This window comes from Acanthisitta chloris, unplaced genomic scaffold, assembly GCF_000695815.1.
Source record: "Acanthisitta chloris isolate BGI_N310 unplaced genomic scaffold, ASM69581v1 scaffold9315, whole genome shotgun sequence".
NCBI classification, from domain to species: Eukaryota; Metazoa; Chordata; class Aves; order Passeriformes; family Acanthisittidae; genus Acanthisitta; species Acanthisitta chloris.
Genome location: NW_008673118.1, coordinates 5,405 through 29,544, shown reverse-complemented (window position 1 = coordinate 29,544; position 24,140 = coordinate 5,405). Strand labels below are relative to the sequence as shown.

The 24,140-nt window shown below is 46.5% G+C and overlaps 1 protein-coding gene across 1 annotated transcript in view; it reads right to left on the bottom strand.

Annotated features, from left to right (window-relative positions):
* The window catches only part of SSH2 (slingshot protein phosphatase 2), a 32,797-nt gene extending 19,122 nt beyond the window's left edge, over positions 1 to 13,675 (bottom strand). Inside the window, exons 1-4 of the mRNA XM_009074790.1 lie at positions 13,659 to 13,675; positions 10,888 to 10,991; positions 6,171 to 6,235; positions 1,420 to 1,541 (exon numbers count right to left, since the gene is read on the bottom strand). Of these exons, the coding sequence (XP_009073038.1) occupies positions 1,420 to 1,541; positions 6,171 to 6,235; positions 10,888 to 10,991; positions 13,659 to 13,675 (308 nt within the window). The remainder of the gene's footprint in view (positions 1 to 1,419; positions 1,542 to 6,170; positions 6,236 to 10,887; positions 10,992 to 13,658) is intronic.
* Positions 13,676 to 24,140: the final 10,465 nt, after the last annotated feature.

The following is a 24,140-nucleotide window of genomic DNA, read 5'->3' as shown; positions in this document are numbered from 1 at the left end:
CAGAAAGCTAAAGTGACCCCAGTATGTTATTAGAGACTGAATACCAGTGAGCTCTCAGTTATCAAAGGTGGCTGTGCTGCTACATCACAGCCAATAGTGAGCTCCAAGCTCACAGCAACCTGTGCAAGGACAAGTTATTCTTACCCCACAGCAAGAGCATCTCTGAGCCACAGCTGTGCACACATGTGCAGGGAGACAGGAACCAGGGGCAGCAACAAGCTGGTCCTCTGTTTTAGCAGGCATCAGCCAAGCTAAACATCCAAACCAAGCCACTTGAGACTAAGCATGATGGCTTCTGTGATCAGCAGGTCATTTGGAAGGCAATTTCATAGCCAAATAGTTCAAAAATGTTTCTGGTGACCCTGCTAACTACCTGGAATTATTTTATTCCAACTAGTGTCAAAAGTAAGACTCACTCTCACTGTAGTAAGCTGTGCTAGAAGCAAGGATAAGTATGAACCTTCCAGAATTAGTTGAATATTCAGATGATTCTCTTCCCACACAGGCCAGTATTTACTTACAACTATTTTTAAGAGAGTCATGTGCCTCCATGCCCTCTCCAAAGTGCCCAATGTGCCCTTCCAAATATGAAGATTCTGCCCCTAAAGTTGCTGGAGTGTTGCTTCCTGGCTTACAGTCCCACCAGCAGCAAAAGCTGCTTCCCAGCCACATTTTGAATATTCAGATGATTCTCTTCCCACACAGGCCAGTATTTACTTACAACTATTTTTAAGAGAGTCATGTGCCTCCATGCCCTCTCCAAAGTGCCCAATGTGCCCTTCCAAATATGAAGATTCTGCCCCTAAAGTTGCTGGAGTGTTGCTTCCTGGCTTACAGTCCCACCAGCAGCAAAAGCTGCTTCCCAGCCACATTCTGCAGCCTTGTGGGCAGCAGGATAATGAATAAAGCAGAAGCACTAAACCCTGATGACACACTGCTGTCTGGGGAGAGCACACGCTGTATAAGATCTGCCATCACCAACCCTGACATTCCCATCAGGCCCTTTGTGCCATGCCCTTGGCAAGGGGCTGCCTGACAGTCATTTTCTTATTACCTGCACTCCTGAACCCTGAAGTACAGCTTCTCTAATTGCAGCTTTTTCTTTCTTTGCATGCAAATTGTCCCTGTCTCTGGTGTGCAGGGCTTGGAGACCTGACCATTCAGAGGCACTTAAAGGCACAATGTCCTCACACAAGCCTGAGGCTTGGAAGAATGGAGGAGATGCTGACCTGCACTGTTGCCTTCCCATTTGCCATGTCCTTTCAAGAAATGAAAAGGGAATTCTGGATCTCAAAAAAGGCTGGAAATATCTGAAGCAGTGCATCCCCAGAAAACATGGGCACTAGACAGTGATATCTACACTTAACTCAGTGTATGGGTGAACACAAGGACTTTCCCCACCTGGACACTGTTGAGTACCTGTCATTGGAAGAGAAATCCATTCCTAGGACAATGCTCTCTTCGGTGTCTTGTCTGCCATTGGTGGACACCACCACCATGTATCTAGTGCGGTTCTGGTAGGTACTTTCCAGTCTTACAGCCTGAAGAAAAGAAGGGAAGAGATAAGCAGTGCAATCAGCAGAACAGGTGCTATTACCTTCACGAGCCACTTTTTCATGCTGAGTGCCAGGCGCAGAAGCAGTGATGCAGTTTGGACTAGTATGGATGTCCCACACTCCTCAGCTGGGTAAGAGGTGCCTTATTGTCACACAGTGCCTTCCTCAGCAGCTGGGGTGCTCCTGGTGCCCTCTGCACATCTGGCTGCAGGCCTGCTCTGTCCCACCAAGGCTACTTTGAACAGCCCTTTGCCTGGTCCCAGCCCAGTGAGCTTCACGAGCCATTACACGTTCAGCCAGACAAGATGTTGAACATGCTCTTCACCTCTCAGAGGGTTTTGCCCAGAGAACCAGAGCTTTCCTTTGAACTACTGTGTGCTACAACAGCTCCAATGAGACTCTTTCCACCACCTTCCCAGGCAGCTGGACAGACAACCAGGATCTAATTCATACATGGTCTCCTGCCAATCCTTTGAATTCTCTTGGCAACTTCCCTGGTGCAGATGCAACCTTACTGCCTTACACCTGGCAGGAAAAGACATCCCCATGACTAAGCCATATCCATCACTGGATTCAGATTGCCTAGAAAAATTTATTGTGGCTCGTTCCCCCTGCCACAACCACATGTATCACAGTGTCAAACAGAGCTTTAGCAGGACCAGAGGATGCCCAAGTTCACCTGAAACTCCCCCAAACACTACTAAGAGCATTCAGAGAACAGCAATGGAACTTCAGCTGTGAATGTCAGACCAGCCCTGAAGCTCCTGAAAGGCTGCACTGAGGTGTGCTGCCATGAGAAGTGAGAACTGAAGTGATTCCAGCAACTCTTACAGACAGCCTGCTGGTTAGTGAGCTGCCTGGGGAAAGGAGCCCAGTGCTGCCTATAAACATCTGCAGCAGGCAGCCTTTACTTGCAACACTTCTTGGACTCTGTTCCAAGCCATTTGTAGTTATTTTAGTCACAGGATCCCAACCAGAGAAACTAGGACATCCCTAGAAAGGAAGTGTCTTAATTCTGTGTGCTGAACTTTAACCTCGGACAGCCTAATTCAACCCCAAAACACACTCTGGCCTCAGTGTTTACCATATTGTTGAACTGCTGCTTGAACTTTGAGCAGGGCCTGCAGAGAGCAAACATGGGCAAGAAGGAGCTGTCCCAGACCAGCCTTGCCCTGTGCTGCAATGGGATCTGGTTGCTGATTTCCTTCTGACCCAACAGTTGAAGTCTGAGGTGGTGTTTGACATCCTTCACAAACTGAACCCAAATTCCTCAAACACCAGCAGCTCTCCCGAGCCACTGCTCCTGCAGACACCACTTGGTGGCCCAAAGGAGGTCATGGCTCAGAGGCCTGGTTTAAACAGTGATTTTATCCACAAAACAACTATGGTGTGGGATCTCACAGGAGCAGGCTGCTTTTCCCAACATGCTCCTTTAGTTCTTTTCAACTAGGTCTTCAGGTCAGGATGGCACCTCCCAACTTAGAGGAAGCCTTCTCTGACCTCCTCACACCTTGCCTGTCCACTAGCTGGTAAGTCTTGACCACAAGACGCGGTGGAGTCTACAACAGTGCCCAGCAGCTAAAGAGAGCTCACTATCCCACCAGAGTGCTCTATTGCAGGGACTGCTGAGCGCGGCAGGGAAACATTCCCAGTGGCATTGCAGGGAGCAGCAGCTCTAGTGATGGGACAGAATAGCAAGTGCAGGCAGGAGACTGTGTTGACAGTGTCTTCTACACTTGTCCAATGGGACCAAAGACTAAGAGAAACTCCCCAAATGCTGATGGCAGCAGACAGCCGTGCTCTGTACAGTCAGACTGTGCCCCACCCCATCTCCTTAGGGTAAGTCATGCTAAAACCAGCCTTCTTTTCCTTCTTGCTTCTTGAGTCACTGGGATTCCTTTGGGAACACGGAGGATCAAAGTGGTCAGTCCTTCAAGGTGTGAATTCTGCTCAAGATGGCTGTTTCTACAACTAACCACTTGTGGGACAACAGAAAAGTGCTCTCAAACCTAGAAGAGCAAGTAATCACCAAGGTCTTGGTGGTTAAAGTAATTATCTACATCAGGAAGCAAACCTCAAACAGAAGCACAGACTTGTCTAAAACAGATGCAGCTGCTCCGTGTCTGGGGCATCCATACACAAGTTCTGTTCTGCTTCTCTTGAGGACAGTCCAGCAGCAAGAGGATTAGCATAATTTAACTTACTTTGCTAAACCAATTTGGCTAGCAGTAATGGCAGGTCTTAAAGCAAGACCCTTTAGAACACGGTGAGACAAACAGTGAACAAAGGTCACACAGCTTCACATCGATGGGATGGGATTGTCAGAGGCCAGTTAAGAGAAACAGGGCATGGCTTAGTGTGGCTCTTTAGGTTTAACACTTACACCCTTAGCACAAAGCAAAGAGCTATGATTAGGGCAGATAATGTGTTTTGCTAAATTTACTGGAATAATAGAACAGCAAATTGGACATTGTAAACCAGCCAACCTCAGGAGTTACGGTTAAAGCTCCAACATGCCCATCAAATCACAAATGAGTCTCTAACCTTTTCATTAAGTACTAGTTCATATGCTCACCTGACAGCAGGAGCACACCAAGTGGTCTGATGCCTTTTAAATGAAGGTATTTGAAAACCAAGTCAGCCTAGGGAGGATGACCTGGCTTCGGGGACTGTGATGAGATGGAAAGTTCTTTCTCAACAGCTCATCTACACAGAGCTAGCTTTCTCCTCAATTTGGGAAGGTTATTTGTAGTCTGCTCATGAACAAGTCATCATCTCCTGTAGTGCTTTCAGGGTCAGCAACATATTTCTTAGTTTTAGGCTCACCTAAACACAAGCCAACTTTATCTTCTGCTGCATTCCTGTTTCATCAGAAGTCTGATGTGATATTTCACCAGCTCTTATGAACAGCACATTCCAAGAAGTTCATACTGACCTTTCATCTTTTTCATGCTCTGTGATAGTAGGTGTTTCACACGAGAACACATTTCTCATTGAGATATCTGAAGACAAAAAAATGGCTCCAACTTTCAAGCCCACAGCTCTGCTAAGCTACAGGAACACATTCAATCGCTCTGTACTCTTAACTCCTTGTTCTCCTTCCTACTGATCTTACACTGGTACTGTTGCTCTAATCCTGTTCTCATGGAAGGCTAAAAACCTCTGCCAATAGCTCCAACAGAAATAAGAGTTGTTCCAAATTTGAAGTGTATGTTCCTAGAGGATTAGATTGCTCTGCTGCCCTCCGAGCTGTGAAGCCTGCCCTCCTCTGAATGACAGCAGCCAACAAAATGAGGAGAATGCATTTCTCTCAGTACTGTTTATATTTCAAATCTCGTTTGTATCTACTGTTTTATGAGAGAGTCTATTGCAGCTCTGCTCACCCTTCGTTCGTCAAGAATCAATTAAATTCAAGTAGACTATCGAACTTAACCTCATGCAAGATTTCAGCATTCCAAAAGTAGCTCTGAACAAAAGGGTTTATGTCTCAGCCCACAAAGTCCTTATTCAGCTGTTAAGGCTAATTTGTCCCAAATCACACAATGTAGCCAGTGATATTGCTGAACAATGACTTGTTCAATAGCTTCCAATGTTCTAACCCTGGCTCAGATTCTGAAAAGCATTGAGAACCTCCATTCCCATCACTTTCACTGACATTTTACAGACAGCAAGGTGTGCCTGACAAAGCATAGGAGCAGGTCCTTTAGCTTGCTTGTGGAAAATGATTTTCAGTGGTCATTTTGGAAGTTAAAGCATTCCATAGTAATCTTGGCTGTTTCCTAGCTATACTCATAACAATCAGTCCATGTCCAGGACAGCTCAGGAGGATTCAGCAAACCAGAGGTGCCAGAATAAGACTTGTGATGCTGACAATCCTACTTTGGGCAGACGTTGCTAAGATGCACCAAGACAACACAGGAAAGAAACTTCAAGCTATTGAGTGATGAGAGGTGCAGACACACTGCAGTCATGCCTGACCTTGTAGAGCACTTCAACACATCCCAGACAAATTCCTCACTGCTCATGTTTGGCTTCTGGAGGTCTTCAGGACTGCATATGAATGCTACGAACAGCAATGCCTAATTTTCATTACATCATTATAGGAGAGAACAGCCCAGAAAAGCAGAAAGACAAGCTTCAATATAGGTGCATGGATACATGGGGATCCTACATGCTCCTTCCTGACAAGCCATGGCCTTTTGGGATGCCAAAAGTCAGGAGAGCAGAGTGAGGAATACAACTGAACTAATGTAGGAGGGCAGGTGCTCATGCTGGTCAGACTTAAGTCACCAACTCTTGATTTAAACAGGATACCAAGTTATATACCCATCTTCTCTGGCAATTGCTAGGAGACTTTTTTAGAGCTTATGTACTCAGCATTTGGTTCAAAGACAATCTTCTAGCCATACAATTTGTCTCACTGAACAACCAAACAAGCAGGCCTTTCATAATTAGCTGCTTTTCTACCTTTGTGGTTGCAAAGACTCTCCAAGCCTGCTGATGAAACCACTCACACACACACTGCACTGCTTTCCTGAGTTACACAGCTGTATTTGTCACGTGGAGCTTAACCTTTATATTAGTTCACAGCAGATAAGCAGAAAGCCAACCTACCAGTCTGATGTTGTCTTCTGGGCGGAGCAGGATGAACATGGCCTGCAGGTGCTGCTGGAGATCCCCTGTGGGCAAGAGGGAAAGGTGAATGCACAAAAATAGTTTTAAATCACATGCAAGTTCCTGGCTGTGCAGCCAGAGCAAATGTCCACCAAGAAACCTGACACGTCACCGTCAGAGTTGTTACTCCCACCTACTCCATCAGATGTGGGAGTTTTGTCATCTCTCAGTCAGCTGCTCTTTGCTCCATTTTCTCACCTGTTCCTGTCTCACCACACTCTCTCCTGCTAAATTGTGTTATCTTTTATAACGGAAACAAACAGTGTTTCGGTCCTCTTTGTTCTTTTAACAGACAAGGCAGAAATGGACCTCACCCCAAGGTTCAACATCTCATTCCACCACGTGCTTCACTCCAGAAATCTGATAATTCTTTTACACCAACTTATTACTCAGTGCACAACTACCTAGGCAAAAGGATCCCCCCTGAAGTGAGATTAGTCCTGTCTTAGAGCATCATGTGCCCACACACAGATGTGTACAACCCCTCCCAAAAGCAGCTAAGAACTGTCACCTGAAAAATCAAACATCTCATTTTTTTCCTAGAAAACACCTGCTCCACTTTCACTGGTGAAGTTGAGGAAAACAGAAAGAATAGGAAAAAAAAAAAATCAGAGTCATGCAGTAACTTTAAAGCCCTCTTAAAAAGAGCTGAGTGTCCCAGGCTTCTAAAGCATCAAGCATTTGAAAGACAAGTGAGATGCCTTGCTGTTGGCACTGCTGCACTGACTTCTCAGCACTACTCCCCGACCCATAGAGAGCCAACATCACCCCCCAAGTGTCAGTCAGCAGCAGCACCTCCTGCAAGGGGCTGGTTTTACAACCACTACATGGAAAATTAATCTGCACTCCCAGAAAGGACAGTGCAAGGCTGCCAGGTGGGTGGCACAGATGAGCAGGAAGAGGATCCTTTACTCTCCCACTCCCCCACAGCTGGGAAGCTGAGTTTAGGCAACACTGCAGGGAAGAGCATGAAGCTGGAGCAAGTATTCAGGAGTGGCTATGAGAGCATTTTCTAGGAAGGTTGGTTAATCTCCCTGTCCTCCCTTTCTCGTTTATCAGTGGTGCTAGAATCCATGCTATTTCATGGACTCTCAGAAATAAGGAAACCTTGGACATGGAGCAGAATCCAGAAGTGCCACAAAAGGGAAGGGGAAGAAAAGAAACCCAGCATGGTTTCCAAATGATTTTATAGCTGTTGGCACAGCAGGGCTGAAGGGCTGCTGCAGCCCCTCTCTGGATGGGACAGGGACAAGCTAGTGTGGAGTGGGCTGTGCAGGACATGGCATTCCCTGCTCTCCTCTTCCTTCCTCCTTGAAACACATTTCAGCATATGGAGAATGAGACAATGCTCTGGGACTGCATTTTTAACTGGGGGTGGGACAAGCTGAGGCACTCTGCAGTGCTAGGGAAAGTACTAGCCGTGACAAGCACCTGAGGCTGCTTCCTGCCCAAGGACATTGTTCCCATGGCTGGAGGGGCTGGCACATGCCTCCAGATGTTTTGCTCAGGAAGGTGACACACTGATCCCTTTGTGTCTTGGTCTGCTGGCATTAGAAAAGTCCACAGCAAATATGTGGGAAGATAGGTAACACAGGAAAGGCTGCTTGTCCTCCCAGGGGTGCAGCAGGAGACAAGATCTCCCCACGTCATCACCAGTGCAAAATCCTGGCAGTGCTGCTCAGTTCCAGCTGCTACCACAGTGGGAATTGCTGAGAACAGTCTACTCAAGAGGTCCTTCTGCACCTCCTGCCCACAGCCTGGAAGAGCTCAGCAAGTATTTGATTCAAGAAGCATCCACACGTCTTGAAATCAAAGATGCTTCACCTCAGCTTTTCCCTCCCCAAAATGTAACAGTTCCCACCTATTGCTGACAGTAATTCAGGATCCAGCTTAAGAGCCGAAGTTTCCAGAGTTTAAAAAACATCACCAGGACTACTGGGTTATTTAAATACTTTAAAAAGAGAGGAAGTTTCTACGACAACCCTTTCTGCAAGGCTCAGGCAAGGAGCTCCATTATCCCTCATCCTCAGAAAGTTTACCACACTGCTCCCTATTCCCCTGCCAGCCTTGGGAGCTCCAGAGCTGGAAAGTAAAGGATTGCTTCCTTGGCCAGCTTTAATCAACTTGCAGCATTTTCAGTCCCAAACACACAAGGCATTTTGTAAGCTTCCTGGATTAACAGAAACCAAAGGAAAGGTTTTAACATGCCAGAATCAGCACAAAGATATCACATCCTGTCCTGTGAAGAGCTGTCAGCTTTGCTGGCATTCATGGCAGGACTGCTGCTTCCTATCACATTGTCCTGCACCGAGCAGATGCTTTTGTTTCCTTGAGCTGGCAGGCTAGGTGCAAAGCATTGGCTGGGGTGGGATCTGAAAAGTGATTCAGAGTATTCCAGAGATGGCAAAAGCCCCAGGGAAGTTACATCCTTTTCTGGCCTCCTCCAGCATTGTTTGTTGTGGAAAAGCAAGCCCACCATCCCACCCAGCACAGCTTGCCAGGTGGCACAGGACCGCCCAGCGAGAGGAGCGTGGACAGCTGGTCCTGCATCTAGTCAATCTGCCAATGATTCCCACTGCTGGAGATGGTGTGATTAAAAGAGATGGGTGTGAGCATTATTTCCTGTTACCCATTTACTCTTCCCACTGGATTCGAGCACCTCTGATGAATCAGAAAGGCAGGTCAGGAAGGTTAGCCAACCTTCCTAGAAAATGCTCTTGTAGCCACTTGAAATACTATTTCATCCATAGGCAACAATTCCATACTGGAAAGTTATGTCTGCTCTCTACCCCCTTCTAATTTTGTGTGCCAGAGATAAGTCACAACACACATGGAATGAAAGCTGAGCACGGATTATCAGTGTCCCAGAAAGGAGACAGTCGCACACACTGTGCTAGGGCACTGCCAGCAGCCAGTCCACCTCTCTACATCACTGATTTAATTTTGGTGGCACAGATGTTTTGCTCAGGAAGGTGACACACCGACCCCTTGGTGTCTTGGTCTGCTGGAATTAGAAAAGTCTACAGAAAAGAACAGGACTCTCTTCAGTGAAACATCCAAGCACCATAGAAAACCACTATAGCATTCACATCCCTTGACAAGCTGGGAAACTAAGGAGAGGACAGGTACTGATGCCTCATTAAATCTCACCCTGTAAACTGAAAAGATGGGAATAACATAAGTCTTCTAAGAGCAAAAATCCCACCCCCTAGGCAAGTCAGCCTCTCCAGTACCAAACATCTTGCTGTAAGCAATTACAACACACCGGATTTGCTTTCTTGGCAATCTTGGTTTCCAAGAGCTCTGGGCTGATTAGACAAGCAACTATTTTCCACCAACGTCTCCAGACCTCATGCAAGTCAGACAGAGCAAGTAGAGGAGGCAAGGAGAGACATTCAACAGTTGTTTGTGCTGCCTTGCAGAGGTTCACCAAGGAAACCAACCAAAGGGTTTCTTCAGAGAGGTAAAGCCAGACAATGGGAGATCTGGGCTTCAGCAATGGACTTTGGAGAGATTAAAAACCAGGACAGCCCAAGAGGAGCTTTTAACAGCCTGCTGACTCTACTTCCACACCAAAGACAATGTCACTTCATTCTTGACCACAATGCCAGCTTTAAATTAAGTTTCAGAACAATTCATTTTCTTTTGACAACTGGCCATTAATGCACCTCACCAAAGCAATTTGGGTACCACTTGTACTATGTCTCAGTGGAAGTGTGTAATTAACTGCCTTCTGACATTAACTCCTTCTATAAATACATTTGCAGTAAGACTTTGAGGTGACCAGTCATCAGGTGCATAGCTGTAAACCTGCATGACAGGCTGGTGGTATCATAGTACAAGGTGATCTACACCTGGAATCAAGCCAAATCACGTTTTGCTGGTCACCTTCTGCCAAAGCACACCAAGTCCTGCCTCTCTGTTTCTGTCTCTGCCCCATATGCAAATGTCTGAAGGTCTCAACGTTGTTTTATTCGTGCTGATTGCTTAATGAAAGGGAAAATCCCTGTAAAACACCATCAGTGATTCAGCACCACATAACCAATGAAAAATAAGCTACCCTGAAATGTTTGAGTTGCATTATTCAGACCCACTTTTCAAAGGGAATCAAAGCAAAAACACAAATCAAACTTTTAGCAGATAAAGGAGGAGGAATTACAACTGACTCTGCGTTACTCACTCTGTGCTCACACCTCTGAGCAGCACTGATTCTGCTCAGAGGTTTCCTCACCCCCACACAGAGTTAAGCCTCCTCCCTTTTTTTCCCATCATAACTGGCTACTTGCAGATTAGAAGTCCAATTACTCAGCCCATATCACAACCTTTTCCCGGTGCTATGCATGAAGGGTTTGATGGCAAATCCTCCCACCCCTCTCTCATACAAAAATTACAGGATGACATTCTGGGGGGCTGTTGTCCTCAATTCTCCACAGTGTTATGAGTGCTGCCCTGATGTCACTCATTTGTTTGGTTGTGCAGGACAAACAAGAGAGTTCTGAACATTTTTCTCCTATCAGCACCAAACTGTGCATCCTGGAGACTGGCCGTGGAGCCACACCTGGGCAGGAAGAAATGTGTGTCAGCAGCCGAGAAGGAGATGATGACTTTGAAACTGGAGTGAGTAGATAAGCCTCAGCCACCCAATACAACACCTCACCTGCATGTTTGTTTCGCCTGTGACTGATCCTGGGAGTAGATGAGCCATTCCCACGTGGCAGGAAGAGAGCTGCACCTTTCACAGTGAGAAAGCTTTCGCTGATGCTGCAAGTAGAGAGACAAACAAGGAGTAAGGAAAACTGTCTTATCTTCAAAAGGAAAAAAAAGCATTGAACATGAGAGGTTGAAGGTCCTGAATGTGTGCTCCGTTCTTTTGCAAGGAAGTGATTTAGACCAAATTATTCTCTCGGTAAAGAGCTTCTCCCCCATAAATACTGCAAATATTTAAAGCATAACTGAAACCAACACACACAGCGGAACACTGGAAAGCAGAACACATGCCTGGTGCCACTCTGCCTGCAGAGGTGGAACCTGAGCAGGCAGAGGGGATTAACCTATGGCTACATTTTCGATTTGGAAGTCAAGATGAGAGATTCACATTTCTAGCTGGTGATGAGCACAGCAAGCCCACACGGCTCTGTAATTACGACTCCCTTAACCCTGAGCTTTGTGGTTCAGACACAGCTGATGCCCTGCAGAAACAAATGTCTCCCTTCAGTTAGCCAAAAGAAAATTAGTGTACACAACAGATTAAGAAATCATGGAACTACTGTCTAAGAGCTGCATGATAATTAACTCTCAAAGACTTAGAAACTGAAAGCAAAAATTGTAACGCTGTTGAAATCAAACATCACTTATTGCCTTGATTTTGCCCTTTCTGAAGTCACATAAGGGTTTGCAAAAAGGGGCAATAAAAATTCTCAAGTTCTGAGGAACAGCTGGTGTTTTAAACATCTTCCAGTAGTTTTCTTAGAGATGCTGTGGTTTGTGGAAAAAGCAAGACACACTCCAAATTCTGCAATTCAGCCATCCTGTTGCATACTCAAGGGTTCCTGCTTTTCTCAGAATTGATAAGACAGTCATACAGGCTTTGAAGAAAGCCAGAAACAACTCTGTAGTCAACAGGATGGTTGATGAATATAACACAGGATGGGAGAGTCCCTGGCATTGTGCATCCCAGCAGATCCGTGCCTTGAAAAAGATGCTGGCTTGTCCTTCAACCGAACAAGAGCCTAGGAACTTCTTAGCTCCTTTCTGTGCTTAAACAAATACCAAACTTAATTACTGCCTTCCTTTAAGAGATGAGGACTGGGAAAGAATAATGGAGTAAAAAGCCCTGCCATGTATTTGAAGAAATTCCATGGTACAAAACACAGGTGAGCACCAGGATACACAAGTTGCCATCCCTCATGGCCACTCCACACCCAGCACAGACTGACTGCTCCCTGCAGCCCCAGGGACACCTGGAGCCTTCAGGCAGCTCCCCAAAGGCAGGCAAACACCCAAGCAGGACTCAAGACAGCAGCACCACAGAAAAGTCAATCACAAGCAAGAACCAGGACACAGCGTGGCAGGATGTGATCCTCTCATTTCCTGATTTGAGGCTGATGCTTTAGAAAAGCTTTGCAGACTATGTTTTATAGACATAAGAATGACAAAAGCTTGTGTTAAAGTTGGATTTTTCCCTAAGCTCAAGCACATTTCTGGGCACATCTCCATTTTGCTGCTGGGGATATCAAAAAATGAAATTTCCAAGCACCACCAAAGCAGATTCACACAGTCAAAGGACTTTTTTAAGCCTGCAGCACATCCCAATGCTTAGACCCTGCTGTCTGCCTCAGCACTCCTTACTGACAAACTTTCTCTCAAGAGTTTTTTTTCCTGAAATTGAACCAGATTTCACACATGCTCTGGATGTTTCAACAAAACCAGAATTTTGATAAGGAAGAAATCACTCATCCCAAATTAAAATGGAACCAAGATCTTAACCTATGCTAAAATTAAAAACAAAACAAAAAGTAAGTTCGTTGTGTACACAGAGCACAGATGTTTCCTCAGGCCCTTCTCATACTGAAAACTTTGAGCCTTTCTAGTTTTTGGTGACAAATAAAGCTCTCAAGTTACACACTTCCTTAAAGCCTGAGCTAGAGAAACACTGAGTTATCCTGAAGACACTCAAAAATATTTAATAACTGTATTATTAATAAGAAAAATAAATTCTCCTCTTCCCTTTATAATCTCACCACAGGAGAAAACTTAAAAGATGTTAGGCTGCACAGGAGGAAGAAGAACTCAGCACTCACAGCCAGTGTTCACATAGTTCATTTTATTAGCAAAGCCAACAACTAACATCACCAATCCCTAGCCTGTGTCTGAGGTTTCCCCAGAAGGTGGAATTAGTAACTATTTTTAGTGGATAAAACAGCATGTAGCTAGAGGGCTGGGAGGCTAAAAATTTCTCAATTCCATCACTTTCTCTTGCCACTAGCCTGGAAAGGAAACAGGGGCAGAACTAAGGAGATTCCCATCAGGTGCATCCTTCCAGGAGGCCATCTTCTCTCCTCAGGCCAGGAGAGTCTTGGTTTGGGCCATTAACCACAAGCAATAAGCCTGACTTGGAAAGACTAGAGAAAGGGAATGTGATTCCCCATACAAAGGGTTGGAACAGCTGAAGAATGTGGCAAAGCAGATCATTCTTGTGGAACAGGGAGGTCAAGCAGGCAGGGCAGCACCTCCTGCAGGGCAGGAGTGAGGGCAGGAGATGGGCATCAGCGCTGCTGGGACAAGAGCAGATCCACGGAAACAAGAAACTCGGCCTATGCATAGCAAGTGTCCCCACAGATGGATTTGGGAAAGGCTCTCCTAAATCCAGCTGTGAGGACACTTGCTGTGCACGGCACACTCTCAGCATCACCTGCCACACATCAGTACCCAGCAAAGAAACTCATAATACACACACACACAGCTAAGCCCTTGCTCTGACATCCAAGCAGCAAAGAAAATCTTGGGAGGAAAGGCAGGAAGTTCATAGGAAAGTCCAAAGAGCTGTAAGAATAAACTACCAATGAAGCTTAACACTGGTCTTTCAGGAGATGATGATTCTGGTGCCTGTGATGCACTACAGGGATTAAAAAAGTCATCCCTGGTCTGACATCCTCATGTCCAGCTGCTCGATTTGGGTCCATCCTGCTCGAGAGCCCCCACCACAATCTTTCCCAAAACCTTCATATTTCAGGGTAAGATCACCTTTGGAGACTGGCCCTGATATGTAAGGAGAGAGGATTCCCCCAGTGAGATGCTAACAGCAGGCCCCACTCTGAGGTGCTTCAGAAGCACAAAAGATAGAAAAGCTGTGTGTGAAAAAGGTAATTAAGGCTCCAAACAACCCTCCTGATGTAGGACTGTGCTCACAGGAAGGCAGAGCTGTGCTGCCATCCACCACTGATTTCACCCTGCTGACAGCTCGGTGGCTCCCAGGGGTAACCTGCGCTTTGAAATGCTTCCCCAAGTTTGGTTTGCCAGAGCCTACAGGAGCTTCGATGCTCTTTGAAACAATCTCCTGGAACAGACTGGGTGTTAAGACACTCAACGTGGTTAGGGGAGAAGTTGAATCCAGGACAGCAGAAGACAAGGAGCCAACTTGGCAGAGGTAACAAAGCTGAGCTGTGTGTTAGCAGCACACCAGGCTTGTCATCAGCACTCTGTACTGCACAGTGGCTTTCTTCTGGAGAAGACCAACTTGGGACATACTTAGGAAAGTTATTAAAGCCACAAGCAATCCTCAGCACTACACCTGGGGGAAAAGAACCCCTTCTATTCCATGTTCACATCTAATGAAGCAGCAACCTCAAGGCCACCAGTGATGTGGTATTTGTAATCCACTGCTCGCTGGGAAGAGAACCAACACGAGCGGAAGACTTAAGCAACTCCTACGGAAATTGCTACTTGTACCAATTTTTCTCCCAGGCAGAAAAGATGTTGCAGAAATTGTACGAGTCACATCATCAGAACTATTTAAAGTCTTGCACTAAAAGCAGAGATATTGCCCTCAGAAGACTCCAGCTCTAACCAGCAGTAACAGCAGGAAACAAGTGACTGACTTGCTGCCCAGGGGCTGAGCTCCTCCTGTGTGAGGAAAACACTGCACAGTTCAATTCTCATTATCCTACAAAATGGGAACCAAATAGAACTTACAGATGGCAAACAAATAGTAAATGCTTTCCTAGCTGCTACTCTGCACAGCCCCGTTCATAAACCACAAACACCAAACACAGTGGTTGGAAGGCACAAAAGAGAAAGTGTTACTGGTTTAAGGGCTATACCAAAGTGACATGACAACGTGAATCACTGGACACTTTGCCACGACAATGTCTTCCACCAGAGGAGCTGCTCCACCAGGCAGGAGGTGAATCTGCACCACACACCAGCTTCAGTGAGAAATTCTCAGTCCTCAGTGAAAAACACTCAGAAAGGAACCTTGTAGTTTTCTTTTGAAACTGTTTCATTAAAGGAGAGAAAAGCTTTTTAGGAGTATGGCAAGGAAAGCAAGGAGGCACCTGAACAGCTTCTGGCAATGTTTTATCCTAATACACACTTAATTAAGTTATTGTGAGCCTGAGGATGACTTTCCCAAAGTTGGCTCTACTTCCTCAACAGAGCAGCTCCTTTACAGCAGGCTCTGTCCTGTCCAGCCCAGCCCTTAGTCAGGCACTTGCCAACTAGCACAGCCAGAGAGCTGGCACCAACCCCCGACAGGCTCTGCAGGAGAAGTCCTTCCACCATGACCCTCTGTGTAACACACATGAAGCAGGTCAGTGTAGCAAGGAGCAAACCTCCTCACAGCCATGCCCAAAGCACACAGGGGCACTGCAACGAGGTCACAAACTCCTGCCCCGGCCACCCTCATCCTGAGAAGAAACACAGAGGTTAAAAAGTGATAGGAGGAGGAATGCAGATTTCGAGGTACTTGACATTTGAATAGAAGTCCACTGCCTCTATGATTTCTAGAAATGCAAACACAGTTTCTGTCAGCTGCAAGTATTAATCAGAACCCTGCAAAAATGTGCTCTGAAGCAGCATCTGAAGAGTTACTGAGCATGGCTCAGCACCAGGAGGATGCATTGGGAGTTCAACACCAAACCTGGCTCCAGCCTTAGCTCCCCATGACAAGAGAGTTGTGCAATTACCACAGAGACTTCCAGCTCCTAAGCAAGAGGAAGTTTTCCTAAAGGGCATCTCTTGGGACACAACCACCACCCAGCACAAGCTCTGCAGACACACGAAGCTGTCTGGCAGCACTGTGCACCATCAGGAAGGGCTTCCCGCCTCCAACCCACTTGCAGGATGTACCCTGCCCCTCCAGCAGCTGGTCAGACCAAAGGCAAACAAAAGCAAGAACACTGATGAAAGCAGGCAGGGAAGTCTGACGGTAAAGACTGACACAAGCTAACTATGGCACTGACTAACTGGGAGCATCAGCAGCCCAAGCCCTGAAAATGGAAAGTGTCCCTACAGTACCAGGGATGTCAGCAGGGAAAGGCACTGTCTGAAGAGCCAGCAACTAAACATGACAGGAAAGAGATGCATTACACAAGGTGCCTATAAGGAAGTGGAAAAAAAATAATGTGCCTAGCTCCTGTCATTTTTAAGCCAAGCTGCTCCCTCCAGAGTCCCACAGGATTCTGCTCTAACACAAGCAGCTGATCATCATCCTCAGCTCTGTTATCCTCCTTTAATCCATCGGCTGCAAAACACAAACCCAAGACCAAAATTCCAAGGCCGGCAAAAGTGGCACAGCAGGCATCAATACTTAGCTCATTCTTCAGGCCACGGAGCCAGGCCTGGAGGAAGGGAGAGAGGGCAGCCAGGGACATGAGAGCAAACTCCGGAGCAGCCAGGATGCACCCAGCTAGAGCAGCAATTCCCCTGCAGCCTGCTGTGCCTGGTGTGAAAGGAGTTACAGGAGGGCAGGCCAAACAATCTGCTCTATTTTTCAGCACCTCAAGCCACTTCCCTCCCTCTTCCTGCTCCCCTTCCCTGACTGACTGATTCCCTTCCTCCGCAGGCAGGCCTGGGGTCTGGCATCACACCTGCTCTGGGACTGGCCCTCACCACCAGCCTTCCACCCACTTTACCTGGCCACAACAAAAGTCCTGGTTAATAAAGCATCAGTCCCCCAGCCAAGGGTGCAACAGCAGCTGGGTATGCAGCTGGAATTATGTGCAGCCTGGCAGCCAAGGGCACTTCTCCATCAAAACACCAGATAAGAGCATCACACCCTCCAGCATCCCTCCCCGGAAAAGCACTTAACTCTTTCACCTTCCCTGCAATTTGTTTTTTGATAAACAACATCCCTATTTCCCTTGTTTACTTTTTAAAGCACCTGGTTTAATAACTGCCAACAGTATTAATTAATTAAATAGAGGGAAGCAATGTTTGGCTTCCAGTTTAAGCCTCTGCTCTAGGCAAGTGATGAAGGTGCTTAGTTCTCTTCACAGAGGCCAGAGCTCAGGGCCGTGTAAAGCATAGTGCCAGGCACTAATAAAAACCCCCACCAAACCCCTCCCACAAAAACAGGGAAATGGAAAAGGCAAGGATAACTGAGGATTGCCCTGCACTGACATTTGTATCCACCGGGTCAGCTGGCAGCACACACAGGCAAGTCCAGGCTTCTCTGACACCCAAAACAGAAACAAACCCAGTGCCGGGCAAAACAAGGGCCGTGACTTACCGAAAAGGGTTCAGTAACACTGTCAGCAGAGGTGACAGCACCGAGGGCACAGAGACAAGGGGAAGTGGTTCTCCACCAAAGGCCATCTCTCACCACTCAACACTTCTGCAACTTAAGAAACAGCCCGAGGAGAAAAACAAACCAGGCGTGGGAACCCACTCCGGCTCAGAGCTTTGACGCAAGCTGCATTTTTAGCAACATCTGCATTTGTGCCTTTTCCCTTTTTTTTTTTTTTTTTTAAAAGGAACTGTCTGCAGGCACTTCCTGTTCCAAGGTGGGGCTCTCTGGGGAGATAACTCAGCTGCAATGACATAGAAAGGTAACAACGCAGAAGGATCTACAAGAGCAGCCGTTACTCATCTGCATGAACTCATCTCATGATCCATCCGCAGTATCAGGATTTTTCCCTTGCTCCAATAAGGACATCTTCTAAAGCCAAACTAAGACAACAGGAATAACTCACAGTTGGCTAGAACACAGTCAAAGACGAGGATGATGGGTGTGAATCTCAACTCTAAAGGCATTTCTTTTACTTGCTCCAAGTGAAGAGAATTTCTGGTAAATTCAGAGAAGCTACAACTTGCCAAAGGGAATGCTGATGAGCATGGCTGTTGTCTGCAAGGGAAGAACAACCACTTCAGATGCACAGAACAACCACACTCAGACACAGGTTCAGAGATGGAATCTAACCAGCCTCAGGTCATCCCACCACGCTCTCAGTACCCAAATGAGTTAACAGCCTGCAAGTCAAGCCCACTGCTGGAACAAACCATCACACACAGAGCACCAAGGAGCCATCAGGGCTCCTCTGCCACTAGGATCATTTGAATTGAGCTCCAGAAGCCACTTTGAAAACTTATGACTCAGACCTTGGGCAGCCTCTGTACGCTGGAGAGAGCACTGACATCCTTTGGAAACTACATGGAAGACAGCAGCTCTGGGCTGAGAACTCAGCCCTGCCTTGCTGCCAGCAAGGGGAGCAGCAACAGCTGCTGTTTGCAGCCGAAGTTTTCAGCCCACGCAGCTGCGACAGGGCTGTGCTGTGCCGAAGACAACCCCAAGCACCTGCAGCATTCCTCTGCCTCCCAGTGCCTTGAGCCTCTCTGCAGGGCTGAGCTGACCTTCGGGACCGTATCAAATGTATTCTCCTGCAGGCAGGGCTGGGATTTATTTGTTAAGGCAAAGTGGGTTTTGTTTAAAGCCAGACAACGTTTTATAGTTTCTGACTGAAGCCAAAGTCCATGTGGGTTTCCTGTTCCCCCCATGTACTGTTGGCCTAGGGATGAACCAGCTCAACATATAAACTCCTCAAGCAAAGGCAGAGCCCTGGCACGGGCACCAGCCCAGCGCTGCCTCCCCCCCAGCCCAGCTCCAGATTACATTTCAGAGTGCTGCTGCCGAGCACGTGCTCCCACAGTAACTCTCACACAACCCCTCAGTGTCACCTCACTGCCGAGTCCACCTCCAGCGCTTCCTGCCAGTGCTCGGCGCAGCAGCCTCGGCCTTAAGGGAGAGAACGTCCTGGTGCTGAGGTTGAGCAGCTGGTACTGAGGGCAGTGGCGAGTCACAGCACTGCAGGTGTGCCCATAAGACATCACCTGTGCTGGAACACCAGGTACCAATTTACAGCGAGCATAGAAAATTGTGATTCACGACAGAGTAGCCAAGTAAGACTTAGCCTGCATCAGTCCTTGCTTATCATGCAATAAAACCACTCCACTGATAAAAAGCTTTTCTGCCTGTCCCCTGCCTATGCACCACTGAGACTCAGCAAGGCATGTGCTGGTGGCCCATGTTGAGCCTCCCAGCTGGCTCCAGAGAACGCACCCGGAGAGAAAAGAGATTCCAAAAAGCAACAGCAAAACAAGTTGTGCAAACAAAGCTCTGATGTCTCTGGAATTCGAGACTGAAGATATGCACAAAATCATTTTTCCTGCAGTCCGAGCACGGCCGTTCATGGACAGAAAAAGGGTGGCTAATACAATTAGGATGCTGATTAAGAAATCCAGGCACTTGGTGTTTACAGAAGAAATTTGATTCTGTGCACTTTATAAAGCAAGAGACCCAGACCGGAAGCGAGACCATGAAAGGAATTTGTTTTACATGATAGTCCCCAAAGGCTTCCAGGTCTCCAAGTCAAGACATTCCCAGATTAAAGCTCTACATGACATTCTTCTTGTGCTATATACTGTTTAAACATCCAAGGGCATTTTTAATGCATACCACTGGGTTCATGGAGCAGGACAGCGATACCCAGGAGAGCACTCCACACTGTTTTACAGCACATGCCACACTCCTACCAGCTCAGTCTGTCCAAATTGAGCCAGCTGCTGTGGTACCAACAAAATGCCTTCAGAAAGATGTTCTTAAAAACACTTTAAGCAACATGAGAAAACCTCCTAAGGAGAATCTATTGCATTGAGGATCAGAGAAAAATAACCACTGGCTTTTTGATTAGCTATCTTCAGTTAGAACACCCCTCTGACTGACATGTACTTATCTTTTTTCTCTCTGAATTAACATGGTCCACATTGATTATCTTTAAACCACACAATAATCTCCTTTGCCACCAGAGTTTGAAAGCTTTGCCTTCATACATGGCGCATTTCTTTTTAAGCCCTAAATAACAGCTGACAGACCCTCGAGCAGTTGGTTAACAACCAGGTCTCTCCACACCACATTTAAGAAAGGATATTTTATATCTCATTTTTACTGTGACCTCCCTCCACATCGCTGCCACAGACCTGACCATGTTTGGCCTGACTGGCAGGGCCCTGCAAGAAGGACCCTCTGCTTTAAATACGACTGTAACACAAGTCACAGGAGCCATGCTGAGGTCAACATACTGTCCCTCCCCGCCACAGCCAAGTCCAGGGTCCCCTATATTTAGACAAAGTATGTCCAACACTTACAGATGGAAGGAGATCACTGACTTGCCTGAAGCATGGCCAGTGCTGGCTGTCCCCCAGATGGCTCTGACCGGGTGTTGACGTGCGCCCCAGCGCTCGTTCAAATCAGGGCTCCCTGTGCACCCCAATCCCTCCCCAACAGCCACAGCCCCCCCAGGCACAGCCCCAGCACCACAGACTGGGAAAGGGCAGAGCAGACACGGCAGGTGGAGGTGGACTTTGCTCCACCACTTCTTTTGCTGGTCAGGATGGAGGTTGCCAGCCTGGGAGCAGAGATCCTTGTGAAACTGAACCATGCCAGGACTCAGCTCTGCAACCACCCCAACCACAGCATGGGATGGAGGAACTGTGCTGGGGAAGCAGCCTGGCTCTGATCACAGCCCTGCTGCCTGCCCTCAGTAAATACATTAACAGACCCCTGTAAATAGAGCACCAAAACAAGGACCACTCTGTCTCTACACAAAGAAATCAATGCTGAATAACAAGCCTTTTCCTCTGTGCTAAAAAGAAGCAGATGCTTGTTTACCAAAAGCATCAAAAATCATCAAGAGGCTGCTGGATTTGACTCATAAAAACATAGAAGGAAGTTATTTGTTCAGTATTTTAACTTCTGCAGCACTCAGCACTTTCAATTTTCTCTCATTCTTATTTCATCCTCCCCGTGCACGAAGGGTATTTGAGCCCTGAACGACAACTTCCAGCAGGAACAGCAGAATCGGTTTAGGAACGACTGTCCCTTTAGATTAGCAAAAAGGACAGTCAGCAGTGGGCAGCAATGTGAGATGGTTTGTGAACAGTTTCAGAGAGAGCTGCCACGTGCCAGGTTTCTTTCAGTAGGTTTTGATTTGAAATTGGAAGTCACAGGGAGCTTTACCTGTTGTGCTGATGTGGTCTGTAATCAGGCTATTGATCTGTTCCCCAGTGACTTCATTTTATGGATTAGGGAAGCCACAATTAAGGGAATACAAGTTTTACTGTGTCTCTGAATGATAACTTGAAATTTTAATTAGTTACTAATGAGAAAACATCAAAGACAAAGGACACAAATCATTTTATAGTGGGAATAGTTTAATTGGTTCTTCCTTTTCTTCAGTCCACGGCAACACTTAGGACAGTTTGTCGCATGAGTAAAGTTAATACAAACTTCAGATTCAATTTAAAGCTGCAAACCACAGAAAAAACACAGCATCACTTTGAGTTGCCCAACTCAACACTGTGAGGAATGGGGTGACTCAGCCTTCCAGGACAGTCTGCTCCCCAGGTGACCTGCTGCCTGTCCTCCCCTAGCACAGCACACCTACCCCAGCAGCAGCCACAAAAAACACTCCAACATTTTGCTGCTCTAAGTGACAATCAGTCTCTGGAGCCATCAGGAAAAGCTCTCTAAATCAGACCATGAGATATAATTATGATTCATTTAAAAATGCAAACTCAGCACCACTTTCCAATCCAACTCTTCCCCCCACGGATGTTACAAGTTCTTCCTGGAGACAACATCCCTTGTGACTCTGCTTTTTCTTTTGGTGCTCTGAATAGGGATCAGCTTACCAGGAGTCCTTTATTCCCGAAATAATTTCCATTAATCACTCACCATACACCACTTTAAACAGAAGCTGACAGACTGAAGGATGTCTAACACCAGCACAGCATCTCCCAACTTAAATAAAGGCTGAAATGAAGGGCAGCCCAAGAGGCTAAAGGAACTGGGAGACTAGAAAACGTCTTCAAACTGTTCCAAAGAATTGCTGTTTTTATACAGATACTATAAGTAAAAACAGGAAAGCACTACTGTTTGAACCATCCACTCTTCATGGTATCTGCTCACAAAGAAAGTAAATGAAAGGAAACACAGAAAAGTGCATAATTTTGAAGCATCACCCTGGAGTTTTGCATTTGTAATTCCTCAGTACAGCTGCAAATTAACCAACCCTTTTAGCACCTTAAAGCGACTTTCAGCTAAAGGAGATGTCATTGGTTTATTCAAAATGCATTGTAAGGAGTTTCTAACTCAACATAAAAACCTTGCAAAGTTTTGCTGACTAAGATTCAGGCTGCAAACACATTAAATGAAGTTTTATTTTACAGAAGCTCAAAGAGTAGAGATTCCAGATGTGTTTCTCCCTGCAAACGTCAGGTGCTAAATTTCATCAGAATTAGCACTTTAAGCAGTTTGGCAGCCAATTTTGTGTGGTTAACTCAGGTCTTAGTATTCCCTAAAAGCATGCAAACCCCTTTAAAAATCACACATTAAAGTAGAAAGACCAATGGAATACTAAACACTGCTGTGTACCACAGACCCAGGGAAGCCTATAACAAGAACACAGTGTACTTTAGGGAAAAGGCTCTTAAACAGCTTTTTAAAAGGTTCCAGAATAGATATTTGCTTAATTTCAAACTGGAGAGCCTCTCATAAAACAGTTCATGATGCACTTGAAAGAACTAAGGACAAAAAAGTCAGGAAGTTTACAGGAGTGTCAAGGCTTTGCTCTGGTGACTGTGCTGGGAATGAGGGTGATGTCCTGTCCCATCTCCTTGATGTCCTGCTGAGCAGACCTTGCCCTCCAAAACCTAAGCTCCTGGGCTGGCTCACCCACCCCGGTGCTCAGGGAGAGCTCAGCAACACACACAGGTCCTGTTCACACACACTGAACACAGCATCACCCACCTCTGGGATGGATGTTTACATCCCCCCCCAGCCTGCTAACGTGGCACATGGATATTCCTCCGTTTGCCTTCTGACAGCTTTCTCATGGTGGCAAACCCACAGGAGGGCCAGAAATGGTGCTGACAAACTATTTGTTTTTATTTAGACTAAGTGGTTTTGGGGCTTTGCACCACAGAGGAATGCAGCTGTTCCACTTTGCATTTGTTTTTTGATTTCTCCGACTCTTTTACAAAGCAAATAAAGGGAATAAACCCAACAAACCAACCCTAACAATAACAACAACAAAGCCAGTGACAAACTCTTCACACACCACTATGCAATGAGCCTTAAAAAAACCCAAACAAACTAAACAAACAAAGAAACTCCAATGAAAACCCCACCAGCACTCGGAGCTCGTTTTAAACCAGCATGGAGCTGCAGAAAGCAGGAAACAGATTGTGTTTTAGAGGACAAAGATAAGGTTAATGACAGCTTTTCTCATCTGTACCTTTGTGCACGAGGTTCCCCCTTACATTATGATCTGACAAAGGTAAATTTATCATTTGCTAATCAAAATGACCCTGCTCCAGTCCCATCTGACCTGCCACTTGGAGTCTGACAAAACATGGACAACACACCCAGAACAGGACTGTCTGTGCCTGTCAGGTAGAGGTGACTGAGCCAAGACACAGGTAACAGCCCAGACCAAAGCATCCCGTTAGGATGCTGCAAGAATGGAAGCTGCAGGGTAACAAGAGGCTCAGAGAAGCAAATTCACTCTCTCCATGCTGGCAAACAAACCACAGGGAGAGGAAATCCAGCACAGTTCACTATACATGATAACACTGCTCTACAGGCAAAGTCCCAGCACAGGCAGCTCTGGATCCAGGGATGAGCTTACTCCGATCCACTTCAGTGCCTCCACGAGAGCCATACCACAACAGTCAGATGTCAGAGATCTGCACTCTTCCAGAGAAAAGCTAGAAGTTTAACAGTGTGACCCAGCCGCCGACCCGAGGGGATCCCGGGCAGGAGCAGCCTCGGCTGGTGGGACAGTATGGAGCTCATTAAGCCATTGTGAGAAGTGTGTGAACAAACCAAGGACTTCGCTAATAAGTGACAAAGATCAT